General features: G+C 55.3%; 1 protein-coding gene across 3 annotated transcripts in view; it reads left to right on the plus strand.

Moving 5' to 3' along the window:
* The window catches only part of ITPK1 (inositol-tetrakisphosphate 1-kinase), a 169,011-nt gene that overhangs the window by 142,994 nt on the left and 3,437 nt on the right, over positions 1-22,580 (plus strand). For all 3 annotated transcript variants that reach the window (XM_028098559.2, XM_028098549.2, XM_028098568.2), the window contains 5 exons: positions 5,784-5,882; positions 6,282-6,322; positions 9,067-9,232; positions 14,921-14,988; positions 19,348-19,510. In XM_028098559.2, coding sequence (XP_027954360.1) covers positions 5,784-5,882; positions 6,282-6,322; positions 9,067-9,232; positions 14,921-14,988; positions 19,348-19,510 — 537 coding nt within the window. The remainder of the gene's footprint in view (positions 1-5,783; positions 5,883-6,281; positions 6,323-9,066; positions 9,233-14,920; positions 14,989-19,347; positions 19,511-22,580) is intronic.

A 22,580-nucleotide genomic window follows, 5' to 3' on the forward strand; every position in this document is an offset into this window, starting at 1 on the left:
CCTCCCACCAGCCAGGAGGCCTCGGTGTCTGAGATCTAGACAGATGTCCGCGTCCTCCTCCCAGAGGCTGGGGCCGGGTTGTGCAGAGACCGCAGCACGTCCCTACGAAGAGCCTTTGCATGTTCTGTTCCCTCTGCTGGGAGCATGCTGACCCCACACGCGTCGCCTTGGCCGCCCGCTCGCCTTCCCTTGTCTTTGTCCAGCGAGCTGCTCCCTGACCTCACTCCCTTCTAGCTGTACGTTCTACTTGTCAGTCTGGTTTCTTGTTTGGGAATGTGAGCTCCATGAGGGCAGGCTGTATCTCTAGCTCCTAGCGTTTAGCAGAGCCTCAACACGTTTTTTTTTTTTTTTTTTTTGCCATTGGTGGTGAATGATTGTTGAAACCACAATAGGAACAGGAGTTGTTTCTAATTTATTGTGATTTCACAGGCAGGATGGTTTTGGCTCCAAGTAGCCAGAAAGTGGTTCAAGAAGTTAAGACATCATGGTCCAGAGTGGGGCAGGCCTGGGGCACGGAGCAGCCATGGCCTGGTGAGGCACAGGGGTCCCTTCCCTTCTCTCCCATGCAGGCCTGGGACCGCCTTCACCCAGTGCTGGCCTCTTGGGGGTGACTGAGCTTCAACTGTGGGCCCTTCCTGGCAGTGCGACGGGGCCAGTCTCCATCCTGCCCCCTCCCCCAGAGTGAGAGTGGGGGTAGGCAGCCAGTGGGGCCTGCTTCTCAGGATGTGGTCAGCAGGCTCCAGGTTAGGAGGAAGGAGCAAGATGGTGACTGTGCACGTGCGCCTCTTCCTTGGTGCACTTGGTTCTTTGCCGCCTTGGTTCTGTGTTGGGCCCTGCTTCGTAACCAAAGCCTGGGGTTTCAGAAAGGTGGGGATGTTTGGCCTAATGCTAGATGTGGCCCATTCACTGGAAATGTCTCATCTCTGCTGCTCACCTGGACCCCAAGCATCTAGGGGGAGCACTTACCTTGTCCTTGTACGACTGCACCCTGGACGGGCGTGGGGCAAGAGACAGGACTCTGCGGGCTTGGAGGAGACACCATACATGAAGCGTTTGTTCGACCCAGTGTCCGCAGAGAGCCAGCACTTGAGGGATGACAGCTGTTGGTATTGCTGGGGGATTTTTCTTTCTTTCTTTTTTTTTAAGTTGATATAATTCACATGCCATAAAATCCACCTTTTTCAAGTACTCATACAGTTCAGTAGCTTTGAATGTGTTCCCCAGATTGCTCAACCAACACCACTAAGTCCAGCACATTTTCATCACCCCAGAAAGAAGTGTACTCGTCTGTAGTCTGTCCCCTTTCCACTGTCGCCTTGCCCCTGGCAACCAGTCTCCTTTCTGTTTCTCTGGCTTTGCCTCTTCTGGACATTTCATGTAAATGAAGTCATGCTATGTGGCTTTTGTGACTGGCTTCCTTAGCTTCGCTAAGCGTTCTGTGGTCAAGGTCATGTTATAGCGTGTTTCATTCCATTTTCTGGCGGAAGAAGACTCTGTTGAATGGGCATATCACACTTTGTTTATCCACTCATCAGGGGATGGACATTTGGGTTGTTGCCACTTTTGGGCTCTTACAAATAATGCTGCCGTGGACATTGCTGGGCAGGTTTTTGTGTGGACGTGTGTTTCCATCCCTTTGGTTTTATATCTAGGAGTGGAATTACTACGTTGAGACTCTTTCCCAAAGCAGCGGCACCATTTTACTTTCCCACCAGCAATGCAGCACTTTTGTCTTTTTGATCATAGCCATTCTCGGTAGTTATGAAATAATACCTCATTGTGGTTTTGATGTGCATTCCCTGATGGTTAATGGTGTTGAGCATCTTTTCACACGCACTTGGGCCATTTGTAGGTCTTATTTTGAGAACTGTCTATTCAAATCCTTTGTCCAGGGGCGCCTGGGTGGCTCAGTCAGTTCAGCGTCTGCCTTCGGCTCAGGTCATGATTCCAGGGTCCTGCGATCCAGTCCCGCATCGGACTCCTTGCTCAGCAGGGAGCCTGCCTCTCCCCCTGCTTGTGCTCGCTTGCTCTTTCTCGCTCTCTCTGCCTCTGACAAATAAATAAATAGTATCTTAAAAAAAAAACAACCCAAATCCTTTGCCCATTTTAAATTTGGGTTGTCTTTTTATTGTTTGTTAATAGTTCTTTATATGTTTTGGATATTAGCCTCTTATCAGATGTATGATTTGCAAATATTTTTCCTCATTCTCTGGGTTGTCTTTTCACTTTCTTGATAGTGTCCTCTGAAGCGCAAAGGTTTTTAATTTTGATGATATCAGATTTACCTATTTTTACTTTGGTTTCTTGTACTTTTAGTATCTTAAGAAACCATTATCTGACTCAAGGTCATGAAGATTTACACCCATGTTGTCCTCTAAGAGTTTCACTGTTATAGATCTTATATTTAGATCATGATCCATTTTGAATCAATTCTTGTGTATGGTGTGAGGTAGGATTCCAGCTTCATTATTTCACACATAAATATCTAGTTTTCTTTCCTACCACCATTTGTTGAAAAGACTGTCGTTCCCGCCCCCCCCCCCTTGAATTATATTGGCACCCTGGTGGACAGTCTGTTGACTCCAGATGGATCGGTCTATTTCTGGTCTCTCAGTTGTATTCCATTGATCTGTAGGTCTGTTCTTGTACCACTACCATACTGCATGATTACTGTAGCTTTGTAGTAAGTTCTTAAATTGGGAAGTGTGAGCCTTCCAACTCTGTTCTTTTTCAAGATTTCAGGATTGGCTATCCTGGGTCCCTTGCATTTTTACACAAATTTAAGGATTATCTTGTCAATTCCCACTAAAAGAAAGCCGGGATTTTGATGGGGATTGCGCTGAATCTGTAGATCACTGTGGGAGTATTGCCCACTTAATATATTAAGTGTCTTATTCATGAGCATGGGATGTCTTTCTATCGAGATCTTCTTGAATGTTTTTCAGCCATATTTTATAGTTTTCAGCATTTAAGTCTTTGGTTAAATTGATTTCTTAAGTGTTTTTATTTTTTAATGCTATTGTAAGTAGAATTATTTTCTTAATTTCATATTCAGATTATTCTTTGCTAACATATAGAAATATAATTGTTTTTTTGTGTGTGTGTATTTATCTTTTCTTTTGCAGTCCTACTGAACTTATTTATCTTAATAGGTTTTGGGTTTTTGTGTGTGTGGATTCCTTGGGATTTTCTGTAAACAGGATCATGTCACCTGCATAGAGAAGCAGTTTTACATCCTCTTTCCTGTCTGGAGGCTTTTTATTTCATTCTCTCTCCTAATTACCCTGGCTAGAACCTCCACTATGGTGCTGAATAGAAGTGGCAAGAACAGACATTCTTGTCTTGTTCCTGGTCTTAAGGGGAAAGCGTCCAGTCTTTCACCCCAGTGTAGAATGTTTCTGTGGTTTTTGTAGATGCTCTTTAAACAGATTGAAGAAATTCCCTTCTATTCCTGGTTTCTTGTGTGTCTTTATCCTGAAGGACATTGGATTTTGTCCAGTGCTTTTTCTGAGTCTTTCGGAGATGATCATTTCAGTAAAAGCTTTGTCCTTTATCCTGCTAATATGAAGTGAGCACTTTATCTGCTAGGGAGCCAGCTTCCCAGGTCTGAGCCTCCCCAGCTACACCACATACTCACTGTGTAACTCTGGGCAGGGGACGTCATCTGTAAACTGGGAGTGACTACTTTCTCATGGGGCTCTTGTGAGGGGGCTTGAGTTGCTTTGTAGACGGTGTTGTCTGGCACATATCAAGTGCAGTTTACGGAGCACTTGGCTATGATCAGTGACATGTGGAAGTGTGGGTGGGCTAGGGTGGGAGGGGACACTGATGGGGGCATTGCAAGGCTAATGTAGGGCCAGGCTGATGCACCTGCTCTGAAACGCCTGCTCATGGGGAGTCTGGAAGCTCTCACGGGAGGTGGCCTGTTGGGCTCCAGTCGTCTCTGAACCTTCCTTTGGGAGAGGATGGGCCACGCACGAGGCACAGGTGAGCACCTGTCTGCTGCAGAACCCTCCAGTTTGTTCAGGCCTTGCGTGTCACATTCCGTCAGGTCTGGGCTGCAGGGGCTGTGTGTTCGCAGCAACAAACTTCCCCGCCTGGGCTCTGAGTCCAGGCTTGGCGGGGGGCGGGGGTGGAGGGCAGAAATGGGGCCTTGTCCAGATAGTGGCTTACCACTGAGAGCCAACAGGTAGCCCCACCTCCCCAGCCCGATTTTCCTGACTTCTCTGTTCCTGGCCTCCCCTTTAACCTGGTTCCTTGTCCTGCCTCTGTCACTGACCGTCACATGACTTCGGGCAGACTGCTTGTTCGGGCCTGTTTTGGCCTCTGTCCACAGAGGCACTGTCACAGCAGTTTGAGGATTAAATGAATGCTCTGTTTGGAGGGCCTGCAGCACCGTCTGCCAGGGCTCAGCAAACACTGTCCCCAGACCACCCTCCCGTGGTCCCCAAGAAGCCCTGCAACCCCCGAAATCTGCCAACAGTTCTACGTCTATATGGAGTTTGGATTTTACAGGTGGGTGGGGGGAGAGAGAAAGACACTTTTAATATGCCCTGTGTAATTCTTGGCATTCAATTTTATGAGCTCTATGAGGCTGGATCTTACTACCTTGGTTTAATGTACTGACCTTCTAGCCAGCCAAGTAGCTCGAAGTTCATGGAGACAGGCCACTTTGCTTCTTTACTTTTTGGTTTGTTTTCCAAGGTTTGGGGGAGGAGGGCACCTTACTAACACTCAGCCTTTCCCTGTCCCTATGCTCAGAAGTACAGGGTGGTCCCACCTCCTGAGGAGCTGCTGGTCTGATCTGAGAAGGGACCTAGACCAGAAGCAGTAATAACAAGCCAGTAATGTAATTTACCAAACGGTAGGGAGCATCAGAATACATTTGGTTATCCCACAAGTCATCTGTTTTGCCCTAACTCGGTGCCTGGCACCAGGAGCATCCCGACAACCAGAGCAGACTCAGCTCCCAGAGCTTTTCAGAAAAACCAGATGTACCGAGAACCCGCTGGATGGGCGCCCCTCTGAAACCGGGGACTCAGGCAAGCCAGGGTGTGAGAAGGTGTTGGCAGCGGGGCAGGGCCAGAGCCGACGTGTGTCTGCAGGAGGCTGGAGAAGGGCCGTGAGCATGCTTGAGAGAGAAAGAGAGGGAGGGAGGGAGGGAGGGAAGGAGTCAGGAGGCCACACCAGCAGGCAGTGGCTGATGAGATGTGTCCCCGCAGCCTCGGCTTCCTTCTCATAGGATTGTTCTGCAGACTTCAGAGGTGCACGCAAAGCCCATAGCACAGTGCTAGACGCGTGGCCGGAGCTAACCCCACAGCGTCACTTCTGCAGTTAATGTGAAGCCAGTAAGGCGTGTGGTAGGAGAAGGCTTTATTGAACCAGAAAATGTTCATAGTTCACTGAGTGAACATTTGGGTTCCCAGACAGCGTCCGGTTGTAGAGTTCTGTGTGCATACATGTGCACGTGCCTCTAGGCTTGGTTGCGGTAGTAGTCATATTTGTGAGTGCATGTGGTTCTTTTCTTTGGTCTTCAAGTTTTATGCTTATCATACGTTGGTTCTGTAATTACAGAAATGTTAATACAAAATGTAATTAAAGACCATGCCGCTGTTATCGTCGGTGTCTGTGCGCACGCTCGTGCCCTCGCTGCGGAGTTGGGAGTGCCCGCTCAGGAGAGCAGGGGTGCCGAGGGAGGCCCTGGGGAGGTGGGTCTGTCACAGGAAAGTGGGCCTGGGGGCTAGTGGGCGGCCTGCTGACGTGGGCTTCTTCTCTGTCCACAGATGACAGGATCTGCTCGCCACCCTTCATGGAGCTCACGAGCCTGAGTGGAGACGACACTATGAGGCTCCTGGAGCAGAATGGCCTGGCGTTCCCCTTCAGTGCGTACCACCCCGGGCCCCGCTGGGCAGGCTCAGCAGGCACCGCAGGCTGCAGGCCGGATGGCGGTGGGGAGCTCTCTGTGGCTCCCCGGGATGCACGAGGGCCTTGGCTGCCAGGGAGGGCTGAGCCCCGCATCTTGCTCCCACCAGCGCAGTGGAGACGGGTCCTCAGGTGGTGTGGGCTGGCGGTGCTCTGCTGGCCCGGCAGCGTCTGTCCAGACCACTGTGAGTGCGGATGCTGGCCACCATTGAGCCAGCGTGTCTCCCCCAGCTCCCCACTGCCCCTTATCCCCATGGGCTGCAGGAATTTCAGGAATTTCTCCCCATGTCTGCCAGGTCAGGCTTTGTGGGGAAGTCACCTCACTGATGTCTCTCTGCTTTTCTCTCCCTGCTCCGTAGTTTGCAAAACCAGAGTGGCTCATGGCACCAACTCTCACGAGGTAAGCGGAAGCTTTGACTGCCCTCTTCCCCCATTTCCTCCCCCTGTGTCCCTGTCTTTCCAGCTCACAGTGTCTCTCTGGGAGCCCGCAAGAGTCTGTGTGCTAGATCCCACCCCTGCTGCTCCCGCTCCCTGTCTTGTTCCTGCTTGTGGCTCTGCACACTGTTGCCAGCTTCTGCCCATGCCTGGCCTCTCCCCAAGGGTGGGAGGCGTGTGCCAGGGGTCTACCTGCCCGCTCTGAGCCCTTGCAGATCATATTCCAGTTTGACCTCTGGCTTGTCAGTGTGGATCACTCCCTGGGCGCCCGCTCTGTGCCCGGGCCCTGCACTGGGCCCCTCTGCGTGCTGTGAGCTGGAAAGATGCTCTCACTGCCCCCACAGCACCTGCCTGCCAACCTCCCACCTGCCCCTTTCACTAGTACCCGGTCCCTCTTGTGGGTCAGTGCCTTGCACTTTTCTGACTAGTGGCTCTAGTCACTGTTAGTGTGGTTAGACTGTCCTGATGCAGAAAAGCTCAGCCTGCAGGAGAGGAACCGCTTCTCTTCGTGAGAGAATTCTGGAATCATACAGACCTGGGAGCTGGTCTGGCTTTGCGCACTGCCAACTGTGTGACTTTGGGCAGATCCCCCAGCCTCTCTTGAGTGTCTGTCCGCACTTGTAAGTGGGGATGTGATGGTGGTTGAGGAGGAGGGGCTTGCTGCCTGTGCTGCCGTGGGGCCTGGCACAGAAAGCATTGGGTGCGCTGTGAGGGAACCAGGTACGGAGCCTGCCAGGTCACTGCAGAATGGTGGGGGTTCCGGATCCAAGTGAGCTCCCTCCTTGGCAGGAGTCTCGACCCTCACTCACGTCTGGGGTCAGTGTGTTCAGGGGAGGCTTTCCTCCCTTAGTCTAGCTGTCGGAATCTGGCTCCAAAATGTACACATGTGTGCATCCCTGTCTCTCCTGACCCACAGTGTGCTGTTTCAGGGAGGGGCTCCTCTTCTCCTGAGTGGGGGTGCGGGGTGATTGGGAACGGAGCCTCCAGGATTGGAATCTGGAGGCTCCCAGGGAATTGGTGTGTGCTGCGGGCCACCTGCCTCCTGGGAGGCTTTCATGTCAGAGGGCTGCTCCCTCGCGTGGGGCGCCCCCCGCAGCATGAGTCTGGAGGTTGGGGGGGCAAGGCTTCTCACCTATTCTAGGGGTGCCTGGGGATGTTGAGTGCAGTGAGGATAGAGGACAGCTCTGTGGACATGATTGGCTTTAGACAGGAAAGTGAGGCTTTCTGATTAGGGTCCTTGCCTCGACTGAGGTCTCCCTGAGCCCTACCTCTTGAGTCCCCCAGCCCCAAGCTTAGTGAAACCCAACTAGTTTGGCCAAACTACTCTCTTTCATTGTATGTTCACAGAGCTGTCTGGGTTTTTGTCTTGTTTTTAAACCAGTGCAAGCACACTGATTTGCTTAGAGTGAAATTACCAGCCTCCCCTTCTGAGTTGAACCCCTGAGCCAGAAGCCCAAAGCGCCTCTGAAGCTATCCTGTGGTAGTTACTGCTGCTGTTTTATAAGCGGGGAAGATGGAGCAAGTCCCCCCCACACCCTCACCCCCGCAGTCTGGCGGCTGGGTGCTGGAGCTAGGACTTCAACCCGTGTCTGGCTCTGGAGCCCCCTGTATTCTTTCCCTTCCTCGGCAGAAGGCTAAGGGGATGGTCCCCGTGGCGCGTGCACACACACACATACATGCAGTGTGTGCACGGTCCGCTACCCTGTGTGGCCTGGATCTCTGCTTCTGCCCCGTGCGGCTAAGCACCGAGAACATTGGGGTGGTGCTCTATGATCGTGGACGCCAGGGGCGGGTGCCAGCACAGGCGGCCAGCTGTCCAGGCTCCGACATTCCTGCCCCGAGTTCTGGGCATCTGGTGGCTCCTTCCTGGGGCTTGTGGGCTGCGAGGGATTAGCCGTGGCCCCAGATAGGCAGCTGACAGCCCAAGCAGAGATTTTTCTCCAGCTGCCCTTCTCCTCTCCCTGCTTTAGTGGCCTACCAGATCCTTCTGGGGGGACCTTTGTCCCCAGACAGTCAGGGACTGGGAGCAGCATGTTCCCGCCCCTCAAGCCTCCGTGTAGCTTACTCCGTGTGTCAGAGGCCAAGGCTGCGTGCTGGGCAGACCCAGTCCCATCCTGGGCTCTCCAACAAGCCACTGAGCTTTTTAGGGCCTCAGTCTGTAAAAGGTGCATGAGAATAGTGCCCCCCTCAGAGGTGCAGTGTGAGGACAGCACCAGGTGACTCACATTAAGCGGTCAGAACAGGGCTGGGCATGTCGTGAGTGAGCAGCCAGAGGCAGCCTTTGTCCACATACGGATTTTGACCCAAGGCCTCCCAACTCCCGATCCGTTGCCTTCCACTTCCTGCCTCACCTGGATCTTTGTGGAGGAACCTCTAAGGAGGTCATAAAGAATGTGTAGTATACAACTGGGGGTCCTATTTCCTGGATCACAATGTGAATAGAGGAGTTGTGCAGTGCACAGCCAGCTCAATCCTACAGGGAGAGCCTGATGTTGCAGGATTTCTAAGCCCCTGGAGTAGGAGTGAATTGATCCCCAGGTGTTCTTCTCAAGTCTCACTCCACTCACCATGGCTTGAGATTTTTCATGGAGAGTCCTCGGTTCACAGGGGTGGTCCTTGGTGGCAGAGCTCTGGACTGGTGACATGCCCCTGTGTCTAAGACTGAGTAGGTAGTAGACTCTGACAGTCCTTGGCCCCCTATCTCCACAGATGGCCATCGTGTTCAACCAGGAGGGCCTGAGTGCCATCCAGCCGCCCTGTGTGGTCCAGAACTTCATCAACCACAACGCAGTCCTGTACAAGGTGTTTGTGGTGGGCGAGTCCTACACTGTGGTCCAGAGGCCCTCGCTGAAGAACTTCTCTGCGGGCACGTCAGGTAACCAAGCTTCCTGCCGTCTCGGGGGCCCAGCTGGGGACAGGCATCAGCCGTCGGTCCTACAGCATTTCCACTGCCACCCTGTGTTATTTTTTGGGGAAGGGGGCGTGTGGGGATAGGCTGACCTGAAGGTTGAAGGAGTTGCATGCAGTGGGTAAGGAGGTCTCAGAGAACAAGGTGAAACCCCATCCCACCAGGTCATTGTAGGGGCTCCATCCATCTGAACCACCAGGATGCTTCCTGGGGCCCCACACAGAAATGAGACTCACGAGGAACATGCTGGAATGGATGATGGGCCCTTCAGGGAAGTGAGTTTGGGAAAGGGCCCCTCGTATTTTGAGGGCCAGAGTGCTGACTGCTTTATCAGATCCCCTTTTTCCAAGTGGGGAAACACTGAGTTACTAGCCACTTCTGCAGCCGCTGAGGTGGCCCCGCGCTCCATTAGAAGTCCTGCAGGCTCATGGTGTTTCCTAGCTGTGGGACCTCCGGCAGGTCCATGTGGGCAGTCGTCCCCACCAGGCCCCCCTTTGCAGGGGTGAGGCCCGAGCCCGAGTGTTGCGGATGCTGGGTATCCCTCAGGTGTCACAGGTGGCGGCATCTGCAGGATGCTGCCGTCATTGGAGGCTGGGGGCGCTCCACAGACTCAGCTTTTTTTTAGCTGCTCTCCTGACACCAGGTGGCCGTTGGCCCTTTCAAAAACAGACGCTGAGATAAGGATTTGCTGGTGTTGGGGCTGCTCAAAAGAATGTCTGGGGCTTCTGAAGGCATCTCTGAGGCAAGTTCCAGAAACCTTTGGAACAGAGTAACAGCGTCTTTGAAATAAGCAGAGCTTTCTGAGAGGACCCCTTGGAGGATATTTGATTGTTCTCATGTGGTTTGCTCAAACACGCCGTACATTTATCTCTGCAAGGGAAACCCGCCATCACCAGATGTATTGAAATACCGGCTGTTTTGTCTCCATCTGAGCAAACAGATGTGTCTTCTTAAAAAGTCTCTCCTGCTGGGATTGCCTGTCACCATCCGCTCCTGGTGGCTTTAAGCCACTTCTCTTGAATGAAGTTCAGCTGTTCTTCCCTGGACAGCTTTTTTCTTCCCATTAACACAGCACAGAGAGAGCAGATACTTTGGAAATGTGCATCGATTCTTCACTTTCTTTTTGGGTGCAGGCAGCCTCCTCGTCGGGTGTGGGGCCCCAGGACTCGAGTCTGCATTGCCAGGGTTTGTCACCATGGTCCCAGCCCCAACACACTAGGATGATGGAATGATCTAGGGGTGAGAGGACCATGGACTGGGGCTGGGGGGGGGGGTCGTCTTTTTGTATGTGACTGTATCCCAGCAAGAGGCATTCTTACAAATTGTGGGCGGAAGAGTAGGCTATATGCCCAGCATGGAGCCCAGCTTGGGGCTTGAACTCACAATCTTGTGATCAAGACCTGCATGGAGATTAAGAGTCAGACGCTTAACCAACTGAGCCACCCAGGCTCCCCAAGAGACTATTTTTTTTTTTAAATCTTCTGTTATTTTCCTGATTTTTTAAAAAATACATGCTTTAAGTCTGTGGAAAATGTACACTAAATTAAGAGTGGTATACCTTATGTAGCTCCCTTTCTTTTCTTTTCTTTTCTTTTCTTTTCTTTTTTTTCCTTTACCAAAATTCCTCTACCTGTAAAAGGAATTTATCACCAGGTTTTCTTCCTTTGAAGACAAAAAGTATCCTTTTTTTTCTCCTTTTCGTCCTGGTTGCAAAGCGCTGGGCCAGCTTCCGTCTCAGCACCGGGAGCCTTCCGCAGTAGGGTGTGGACTCTCTGTCCTGTGTCTTGAGGACGCAGGCTCCATGGCGGTGTGTCTTCTGACCATTTCCAGCTTGCCAGTTTTCCAGAAAATGTCAGCTGGGGCCAAATCGATGAGTAGATAAGCACACAGAGCTAATGCCAAAATGTTTATTGTGCTCAGATAAGCTGACTAACTTTCAGCGTGTTTGTCCATCCATCCCCAAAGCTGGTTTCATGTCTGCAGCCTTTGGGGCATTGTGCCAGGGAGCTGGTGCGGGCTTTGTTCTCTTGGTACGTGTGTTCTTTCCGGATCAGAAGCATAAATCGACAGTGGTCCTTTAAGCTGGACCAATTGAGCAGGGAGGCTTTGGGGGCTCTGGGCTCTTTCTAGCCCCCACCCTGGCTTTTTGGTTCTCGTCCAGCACGGCAGGCCTGCAGCTTCCCCTGTCCGTGCAGGTGGTTGGGGCTCCTTGAGAGGGATTCTTTAGGACCTCCGGCGAGCGGGGGGGTGGGGGAGAGGCAGCCAGGGACACTAGCCTTGCCTCCATAACTACTGTTCTGATGATTCTCAGGGGCACTTTTGGGTTTTACTGGATGGCATCTCTGAAGTCAGGTGTGTCTTAGGGCCAGTGGCATCTCGCGCTTGCCTTGCCTGGAATGGAAGTCGGGTTCTTCCTGAGAGGGTTGGTGTTGTCCTGCGCCAGCCATCAGGAACACACATTCTCTGCCTTTCGTTCACAGCTGGGGAGACTGCTCCCCTCTCTCTACCCAGGGCCAGGATCCAGATGGGCACGTTTCTCCGCTCCCCCTTTTGTGCGGTGGATTTACTTCTGTTTCTTAACTGTGAGGACTAGTGCCTTTGTTCTACTCTCCTTCCTGGGCCTTTCTCCCCTTGGGGTCCATAAAAGAACGGCATCGCTTAGCACACAGAGCTGAGCTCAGCAAACTTTTTCTGCAACAGGTCAGATAGTATGTCCAGCTCTGTCGTAATTATGTACCTCTGCCCTTGGAGCATGAAAGCAGCTGTAGACAATGTAGAAGCAACTGGGCATGGCTGTGGCTCCATAAAACTGTATTTACAAATGCAGGTGACAGGCCAGATTTGGCCGCCAGGCTCTGGTTTGCTGACCTGTCACCTAGAGCCTCTCCGTAGATGCCGTATTTCCTTGAAGCTGCCACGTGCCCAGCCCTGTGCCAGGTACTGATCCAGGAGGGAACGAGATAGTCAGCCAAGCACCCTGCCCCCATGTGCTCGTATTCTAGTGGGAGAGAGCGCCCATGTGGAGAGAAATAATAAAAAGATGCATCATGGCATAGATGAAGGGCTCCAGAGGAAGCAGTGGGGTCCGGGGCTGCTGCTGGGGGAGGGAGCCCCTTGGACAGGGCAGCCAGGGCCGTCCCCTCTGTGCGGCGGATACGCGTATGGGACCCAGCAGAGCATTTGGGCCCCTGTCTGCAGCAGTGTGACCTGTTTCCCTGGCCCTGAGACCTGCGTGGAGATGAGGCAGACGGAGCAGAAGAGTGAGTGGCCGCTTCTCCTGACTGCTGAGTTACTGCAATATTGGGGTGTTAAGCTGGTCATGGACTCTCTTCTTTCTCATCTGTAAATTGGGCGCCACGGCACCCCTATTCCCTTCATTGCCCTCCTGCCCCCGCGGGGTGTTGGTGGGGCTTCTTCACTCAGGCTGTGTGTCTCAGGGCCGCTGCGGACACGGGGAATACCTGGGGCCCCAGATCCAGAGTGCTCCTGTGATTAGGGTGCCAGGGTCTAGCCAGCTTCATCTCTAGAGGGACTGGGTCTCTTAAAGCTCCCCGAGGAGTTGGCATCAAAGGACGTGTGACCCCTTCTGACCCGTCCTGGCTTCCCGGTCTCCGGGGTCGGGGAGTGGCTGGAAGCTGCCCGCACGCCCTGTGGCCCCTGCTCAAGCCAGACACAGGTAGGATGTGAGCAGAGGATGGCTCCCCCCGCCCCCCACCAGTTCTGACCGGTCCTCTGGCCAGAGCCCTCGGATCAGAGTTAGCCAGGAGGAGAAGGGGTCTCCTTTGAAATGGCCCACATGTGTGACTTGGTCTTCCTGTTGCAGGGAGCTCTTGGGTGACATGATCTGTCCAGTTCAGCAGGTGCTGGCTGTGCCCTTCTGAGTGCCCAGCTTCTTGCCTTCCTGGCATAAACACCTGTGGTGTTGCCTCGTGGCTCCTGCAGGCTTCCCAGCCTCCCTGAACTTGGCTGTGTCTGCCTGCTCTGCGTGGCCCTTTACCAGCGCCCCCCCCCCCCCCCGCCAGGCTTGCTCTGCCACCCTTGGGGACCCTCGGGGTGGGTGGGAGGCATCCTGAGTTTGGTGGGGTTGGGCCAAGGTGGGCAGTGCCTACAGAAGGCCAGAATCCCTCACTGCAGCTGCCCGATCCCCACTCTGTCCTCTGGCCCACAGGCCTTGCCACCCCTCAAGGCTCACTCTTTTTGGCTGTCGGCGCCCAGGAGTAGAGATCGGTGGGGCTGCCTGGCACAAATCCTGCAGGGTGTTTATTTTCCCCAGGCTCCTCCCCAGGACCGTCTCTCGTGCCCCCAGTCTGGACTGGCTCTGGTCGGAGCGGCGGGAGGACTGTCGGGTACACCGGGGCGGCAAGGGGCCTGTGTGCCCCACTAGCGGGAAGGATGCCAGGTACATCTCAGCACCTGCCTGCTTGGCCTCCGCCCGAATCACTTTCTCATGCATGATTGTTGCGGCGCCGTAATCCTGGAGCTGGTGGGGGTCCTTGGCGATCAGAGCAGGTGCCCCCTGCGGCCTGGCCCCTCCACACCATGGTGCTCAACCAAGGCCCTTCCTGTCCTGCGCTCAGGGGCCTGGGTCCCAGGGATGAGCAGTGTGTCCTGGGAACGGGAGCCACGATGCCCCGTCCTGGAGAGACTGAAGCAGAGGCTGCCAGGGCCACGTAGGGGCTCATGGCCCAGGACATCCCCATGTCATTCTTGGTGGGGGGGCACGGGGTGGTGAAGCTCGCGGTTTTGTGATTCTTGCATTCCTGTGCCCATGCTTCCACGTGCTTGAGAACGTGTGACCGACCAACCTCACTCCATGGGATGGATGGACAAACCAGCTGCTTATTGCTGTCATTATTCTTGGGATCGGTCTGCCCATCTGGGTGGTGCCCCAGTGGGACTGAGGGTATGGTGGGAGGCAGACATGGACCAGGAAGTATGGTGTGGGAGGAGGTGGAGGGTGTTTCAGGGGGGCTGTGCCAGCTTCCAAAGCCAAACAAATTTTTCTGTATACTTTTCTTGGATGGATCCTATAAAAGCCCATGTTCCGAGTTCCTATTTTTTCCCCTATGTATTTGGGAAACAGCAGAACCCTTTGTATTCTAAAGGCCACTCACGTGCCAAGTGGCTGTTTGGGCATTTCTCAAGTGCTACGCTGAAAAGGAGTACCATGGTCACATACTGGGAGGGGCTGGAAATACCGGATTAAACAGCATTCACCGGACCTCTTGACTTCGGGCCTTTGATACTCCGGTACACTGCATTTCCCACTCACTCAGCCACCACAACATCCTCTTAGCCCCCTTTCTAGTGCCACGTCCATAAGACGCACTGGACACACTTTGGAATGCGGCCTTAGGTGTTGGGGAAAACCAGATAGGATCCTGTAAGATGGTAGCAGAGGTAGGCTCATTAAGGCAATTATTTTTGTATGGGAAATGGGAGCCGTCAGTGGACATGTTTCCGGTCATGGTGCCATGTCTCCTTGGCGTGGGGGTGCCCGGCTCACTGGAGCCCCAGGTGGGCTGCTGCTGGATGCCGAACCGTAAGGCCACCGAGACTGTGGCTGGAGTGGTGCTGCCCCCTGGTGTCCAGTTGGTGGAGTTACCTTCTCTGCCTTGAGCTGACTCTGGCTCCTTCCTGTCTTTGCTTTTTCAGACCGGGAGTCCATCTTCTTCAATAGCCACAACGTGTCGAAGCCGGAGTCCTCATCGGTCCTGACAGCGGTATGTTCCTCCTGCCCTAGTGGCCTTCCCTCCCGACCCTGGCTGTGCGGGTGCCGCTTGCAGTGGGGCCCAGGGCTGAGCTCCAGCAGAGCACTAGGTTACTCCCGAGGGAAGATTTTCTAACTCTTCTCCCAGAGTGAGGATCTCCCCACCCTCCTCCCAAGTCACGAGGAATTTGCAGACCTGCTTGCTAATCTGCCTTTTTCCTGATTTAAAAAAAGGGGTGGGAGGCAACAGCACCTCCGTCTTCCTTTCTCTTTCCTTGTCCACGTGAATCCAGTAAGCGTTTGTTAAGGGCTTGCTGGTACCTCTGCGGGGGTGGCTCACAGGGGCAGGCGGGCTTGGGGCGAGTTCCGTGAACGTTGCTGTGTGTCAGGCACCGTCCTAGACGCCCCGCGGCATCACGCCTGGGCCCCGACTCACCCTTGAGGGAGCAGGGCCGACAGCTCTGTTTTCCGGAGTGGGGAGGCTCATGCTCAGCAAGGTTGAGTGACTTCTCCAGACTCACAGGGCTCTTCCCTCAGAGGCCACGCTGGCCCATGACCCCAGATTGGTCTGATTCCAAAGCTGAGTCTCCTGGGAATTTCGGACTTCTTCCCTCACTGGCACCTGCAGAGCAGGGTTTGCCCAGAGCGGAGAGTTAGAAATTGTCACAGGGCAGCTTCTGCCGTCCCTCTCAAGTCCAGCGGGCTGGCGGTCTCCTCTGCCCCTTCCCCTGACCTTGGAGCCCTGGGCTGCATCTCCTGAGTCATGGCCATGCTGGCTAATCTGGGAGGATTTGCCTGTGTCCTCCTCCCTGTCCTAGGCTGTTCTCACCAACAGCATCCACAGTAGTCCCCTGCCCCTGGGCCTTACTCCCCTCCTTCCTGTACTGGGGGCATGCACTTGCCTATCACCTCCTGCCCCCCGCCCCCGCCCCGGGCCGCCTGTTCATTTCTTGTGTCTGGTTCCTCTGAGGAGCCAGCTGTGTGCTGAGGGTTTGACAGAGCACAGGCGTGGACTGGGACCAGGAGGGAGCACCAGTGTCCCTCAAGATGTTGAGAGACGTTCCCCAGGAACACGTGCTGTGGTCAGGGAAACTTGGAGAACAACCAGATTTTAAGCCAGAATCTCTCCACTCCTGGCTGTGTGCATTGTAAGATACAAAAAGCTGTTTTGTGCAAGCAAAGGGGTGCTGGTCTTCTAACCTTCAGAGACTTTAGACTGACCCAGTTCCGCAGGGCTTCTTCCCTGAGAGGGTCTCAGACCTTGTTTGGCTGGTGAGTTTGTGGGGCGGGGGTGGCATTCCACAGGCTTCCCGGGACGCTGCCCCTGCCAGTCCCTGTGTGGCTCTAGCGGCCCCTGGGGCTGTTCACTGATCCCAGAGGGTCCCAGGTAACCTTCTAGATGATCACCTGTCTGCTGCTCAGCCTGTTGCTTCATCTGTGAAATAGGAAAGCTGAGAAGCTTCGAGAGGCTTCTGGGCCTCCTCTCGACCTGTAGGGTCCGTCCTCATTTCCTCCTTCCCCTCAGCTCCTGACTGCCCTTCAGGAAGCCCCCAGGACTGACACCACATAAAACAAGAGAGGTGGCGCCTGGGTGGCTCAGTCGTTAAGCATCTGCCTTCAGCTCAGGTCATGGTCCCAGGGTCCTGGGATCGAGCCCTGCATCGGGCTCCCTGCTTGGCGGGAAGCCTGCTTCTCGAGACCTCTGCCTCTCCCACTCCCCCTGCTGTGTCTCTCTGTGTCAAATAAATAAAATCTTCAAAAAACAAAACAAGAGAAGTGCGCTCATCAGCCATGCCCTTTTCTGTGGGAGACGTAAGCCCCTCCTGCCTTCCTTGCTCCCACCAGCGGTCTCTCCAGTCCCCGTCAGGGCCTTCTGGCCTGGCCTCGGAGCCCCGCCTCCCTCCCCTTCTGGAGGCCGCTGAAGGTGGACCCCACTCCCACACCTAACTGCAGGCCCCCACACGCCGCTGTCCTAGGCTATTGGTGAAGAGTGTGGACCCTGACGAGACTAGCTGGCCTCAGCCCCGAGCTCCACCAGGTTTCAGACGTGTGGCTTGGGAGTCACATTGCCTCGCTGAGCCTCTGTTTCCCCCTCCTGCCCCGCAGGCTGCTCAGGGGATTTGGGGAGTTAGTGACCTCCTCCATCGCCTCCCCATTTCCCAGAGCATCGTTGTTGCCTTCGTGTTCACAACCCAGGGGCAGGATCTCTGTGCCTTTATCTTGTCCTAGGATGGCTGTTTAGTTTAAGGTCATCAAACAGCTTCAGAAGGATTTCTCAGATGCCTTTGCTGAGCTGAGAAGGTGCTTTTCTGAGCAGCGTGTTAGGAGACTTGGTGATAATACAGCAGCTGGAGCCCGCCTCGCCAGCACGCCTGGGTGCAAGCCTCTTGGCTCGTACGTCCTATGGCGCACATGGTTTTATCACCCCATTTCTTGGAGCGAGAAAACAAGGCCCAGAAGTGTACATGACGCCTCAGGGCCTGCAGGGGGGAGTGGGCTGTGCCAAGGCGTCTGCCTGGCTCCCTCTGACTTGGGGAGGACCCCGGGCCACAGATCCAGTGGCTGAGCTGCCACGCTGGGCTGAGCCTCTGACTAGCAAGAGTGACCTTGAGGTGGGTCCAGGCTTGGGCAGGTGCTCAGTGACAAGGGCTTGTCACAACCAGGCCGGTACTGCCCCTTATGAGGTGTTTCCTCTGCTAGGACGCCGAGACAGCAGGGTCGTGTTTGGGGGCCCTGCCGACTGTGCAGAGCCCACGGGCGTGGCTTTCACAGCAGGCTGCTGATGGTGCCCTGGTGTGGGCTCCTTGCTCTGTATGTGTCTGCAGGTTCCCCATTGGCCGTTCTGGCTACCTGTGCTGGGGTAAGGGCCATTTGTGCCCAGGGCTCTTATCCTCAGCCCTGCTGATTTAGCTGTATTTTTATTTTTATTTTTATTTTTTAAAGATTTTATTTATTTGACAGAGCACAAGCAGAGGGAGAGAGAGGGAGAAGCAGGCTCCCTGCTGAGCAAGGGGCCCGATGTGGGACTCGATCCCAGGATCCTGGGGTCAATGACCCGGGCCGAAGGCAGCTGCTTAACCGACTGAGCCACCCAGGCGTCCCTTATTTTTATTTTTTTTGATTGAGTGCTATTCACATAAGATACAATGTAGCCATTCTCAAGCGAACAGTTCGGTGACATTCAGTCCGTTCACCTTGTGCAATCGCCCCCTTCTATCATGTTCCAAAACATTTTCACCACCTCGGATGAAAACTCTGTACCCATTAAGCGGTCACCCCTTGGCAACCTCTTCCTCCCAACCCCTGGCAACCACGAATCTGCTTTTCGTCTCAATGAACTTGCCTATTCTGGACCTTTCATACGAACAGTGTTCCACAGTGTGTGTGACCTATCGTGTTTGGCTTCTTACACTTGGCCCTACTGTTTTGAGGGTTCACCCACCCTGCCATTGTGTAGCCGAATAACGTTCCATCCTGTGGAAGACACAGTTTGTGTGTCTGTCCATGTGTGAATGGACATTTGGGTTGTTTCCACCTTTAGCTGTTGTGAATGTTGTCATAGTACTTGTTTGCAGTCTGTTGGGTACATACCCAGGAGAGGAATTGCTGGTTACGGGGTAATTCTGTGTGTCAGTTTTTGACCCAGCTTCACTTTTACTCTGATGGGTCGACCACCCTTCTTCCCCTTTGGCCCCTGAGCCCCACGACCCCCAGGACTCAGGAGTCCAGTATTTATGGGGCACCTCCTGTAACCTTCCCCTGACGGACTCAGAGGCAACACAGGGCCCTCCCTGCCCTAAATGCAGGTGTAGCATCTCCTTCCAGCCAGGCCGATACTGTTCCCACCACATCAGTGACCAGCAGAGGAGAGACGCCTCGTTGGTCCTGTTTTGCACATGAGCAGACCGAGGCACAGTGAGGCTGGGTACTTCTACCTCGGACCCCAGAGCTAGAAAGTCACTGTTACTATTCAAATCCCTGTTCCCCTGATCCACAGTCCTTCCCAAGGTTTCCCTTCCTCGGCGGCCCTTCCAGGGGCCAAGTTTGAGTCCGTGTGCCTGTCCCAGGCTGGCTGGGACTAGAGCAGGAGACCAGCAGCGTGGGGCCATCTTTCCGGGTTGTTACAGGGACTAGACTCTTAGTACCTGCCCAGAAGCTAGTGGGACCTGGGGAGTGGCCGTGTGGGTGCTGCCCTCCGGGGCTCTGTCCTGCCCCCTTCCAGAGGGGAAGGCCAGGCTTTGGGGCACCTGGGCAGGATCTCTGTGTGTGGTATGGTGTTGCACCTCCCCACCCATGGCCTGACTTGACTTCCGTGTGTGTGTGTGTGTGTATGTGTGTGTGTGCGCGTGTGTATGTGTGTGCGCGCGCGCAGCTGGATAAGATCGAGGGCGTGTTCGAGCGGCCGAGCGACGAGGTCATCCGGGAGCTGTCCCGGGCCCTTCGGCAGGCGCTGGGTGTGTCGCTCTTCGGGATTGACATCATCATCAACAACCAGACTGGGCAGCACGCGGTCATCGACATCAACGCCTTCCCAGGTGAGTGGTGGAGCCAGGAACCCCCTTCGTCGGTCTGTAGACCAGTGTCCGTGGGCGATGGGGCAGGAGGGTTGGGTTGACCAGCTCCCTGTCTCCCTGGGGTTAGTGCAGTCCTGCTAGGCCTCAGCACCACCTGCAAAATGGGTTTATAGCGTGTGCTGAAGTTGGCAAACGAGGTCGGTGCATCCAGCCAGGGAGAGCACAGGGTGCTTAGTGGGCCTGCACTAAATATCTTTCATCTTCCTCACCCGACCCTGTGCCATCAGCACTATCCTTTGTTGGCCAAACCTCAGCTAATCTGTTGGGTCCTTCTGGATTTAACGAGCTGAAAAGACTCCGGAGGGAGTACACCCTCCACAGTTTACCTGCGGGGAACCGAGTCTCCTAGGGAGGGAGAAATTATCCCAGGTCACAGGACAGGTTGGCGACTGGGCCGTGCTCCTGCCTGGGCCCTGAGCTGTGGTGCTGGGGACAGGCCTTGGAGCCGGCCAGCTCCTCGTTGCTGCGGCGCCGGCTTCCTGCTGTCTGGACGCAGGACGCATGTCCCGGGGCCCTCAGGGCTGTTGCCACAGCCTGGCTCTGCTGTGCTCCACTCATCTCGAGCAGCAAGGGGCTCAGTGGGAGATAGCACCCAGCGAACCCTCAGTGGGACCGTTAGCTTGCAGGGATGATGGCCATGACTCCCCAGTTGGCGTTGGTGGAATGAGCCCGCTTTGCATGGGAGTGCCCCGAGCCTGGCTCGTCCCCCCTCCCAGCTGGCTTTGACTTTCAGCTTTATTAAGTAGCTGCAGTGGAGGTTAAGTCAGTGTCACTGCTCAGTGGGTGTAAAAATGTTCAGGAAACGGTTCCTCTCCTCAAGGAGGTTAGCATCTCGGGGGAGAGCCCAAGCGTGGCATGTGCAGAGTGCTCAGGGGGTGTGTGCAGGGCGCAGGGTAAGGCCTTTTCCATGGGGCGTGGAGCGCGACCGCAGGCTGAGCAGCTCCTGGGCATCAGGCTGGGTGCTTGACGCGTGTCCCCTGACTCAGCACGCAGCCAGGCCCAGCCACCATTGCAAGTCACAGCCACGGAAACCGAGGCTGGGCGGACACCACTGGCTCTTTCCGCCATTCACTCGAGGGCCTACGCTGTGTCCCAGCTGGTCCAGACGCATGGGTGTGGCGTGACCACGGCTCCGAGGAAGGGGAGGAGCCACCCCCTGAGGCCTCTGGGAGGGGCTGGGACAGGGAGGCCAGAGAGGAGCCCGCCCTGTGGCATGGTGAAAACGTGGGGTTTCAACTCTGAGCTAGGTAAGAGTGAGCCGCTGAGGCCAGTGTTGGGACAATGGCCTGTATTTCTCCAGTCACCCTGGGTGTAGTCTGCATGGAGACCTGGGTGTTGGCAGAGGTGGGGTTTTGATGAGTACATGATGGGATGAGAGAGACCAAGGGAATCCAGGGCATGTCAGGGGAAACAGTGAAAATAAATGAGGGAATCTAAAGCAGGGGGGACACGGTTAGTGGTGGCTGAGCGTGAGGATTGGTGGGGCAAGGAGGGGGCAATGCAGGGCTGTCAGGGTAGAAGTTCTAGAAGGGTGGAGATGGTGAGAGCATGGAACTCTGCACTAGAGCTGTGGCTCTGTGCAAGGTCCTGAGCCGGCCCCCTCCTGGCCTGTGCGGTTTGGGCTGGGCATCACGAGGGCATCCTGGGTGCTCAGAGGAGGGACAGTGACCGTGAGCCAATGTGGGCGGAGAGGCTTCTACCCAGAGGAGCCCAGAGAAGGGCCACTGGGTGGGCCTAGGCATGGAGGTGGGGTCTGAGGTGGCCAGAGCGCTGAGGCCGAGCCCAGCAGAGACTGCCTGAGGGAGCACGCTGCTGGGAGCATCTCCCCAGGAGATGGCTGCTCCCTGGCCTCTCCTGGCTTGGTTGGCAGGCACTCGTGGGCCCGTCCTGAGGCGTGCATGCCAGGGGAGGCCACATCGGGCCCTGGGTGGGCGGTAGCATCCCCGTTGACGAGGCCGCATGCCAGACTTGGGAAGTAGTAAGAGCAGTAGCTGTTGGCAGCATACCAGGCCTGCTCTGAGAGCACTTTCTCCCCTTTTGTCTACACCACAGCACACGTGCAGTGGGCTAAGACCTCCCTTCACCTGTGGGAACGTGGTGGCAGGGGCTGGCTGACTTGCCCAGTCCTGTGGCTACCACGCGGTGGAGCTAGGAGCGGCGCCCTGCCCTCCTGACCACAAGGCTTCCTGCCTCTCAGCCGAAGGCGACGGTTCAGATCCTGGCCCTGCCCTTCCAGGCTGTGATGGGACAAGCCACGGAGGTGGACGCTTCTGCCCCATGGGGACAGAGCTTTCCACTGTGCAGAGACAGAGGCAGGGACGGTGGCACAGTGCCCGGCCCCGAGCTGGTGCCCGCAGCGCTCGTTCATGCTCCGTCTGCTCTCCCCAGGCATTGGGCGCCGGCTGTGTGGCTTTTAGCCGGGTCAGGCTGACCTCAGGGGCCTCCGCTAGCCTGCAGTTCAGCCTCGGGTCTCCATACCGCCCCAGGAAGCCCCAGAAAGCACACATGCCCTGCCCTGGGCCTCTTCTGGCGACCGCAGAGTGGTCGCCGAGGGAACAGCCTGACTGTTCTCCAGCCCTCCGCCCTCTGCCTGCATCTCTACCCCGGATTCCCAGCAGCGCACCTGCGCCTCCCTGCCCATCCTCCCCGGCTTCCCCCAGGCCTCGGTGGGCCACCCAGGACACCACAGGATAGTCAAGGCACAGATGACCAAAGCGCTGATTGAGGTCCTGGCTCTGTCACTTGGGAGCTTTGTGTCCTCCGTAAAACGAGGCAAATCCCTGGGTCCCCCTCCCCAGGGGCTGTGAAGAGGCCCAGAGGCCGGCACTTCCTGAGCCTGGTGAATGGCAGCTGTGGGGGTCCACACCCTCACTGCACAGGCCCGCGTCAGTCCCCCTGTCCATGGGGCCCGTCACTTAACTCTCTGTGCCTCTGTCTCCTCGTCTGCAAAATGGGGACAGAGTTGTGAAGAATGAGCATGGTGCCTCAGCTCTTGTACCCGTTGCTGTGGGCGCTTCTCCCCCCTCAGCCT

Source organism: Eumetopias jubatus, unplaced genomic scaffold (assembly GCF_037043125.1).
Source record: "Eumetopias jubatus isolate StellerSeaLion01/CBP00866 unplaced genomic scaffold, mEumJub1_p1.0 scaffold_7, whole genome shotgun sequence".
NCBI classification, from domain to species: domain Eukaryota; kingdom Metazoa; phylum Chordata; class Mammalia; order Carnivora; family Otariidae; genus Eumetopias; species Eumetopias jubatus.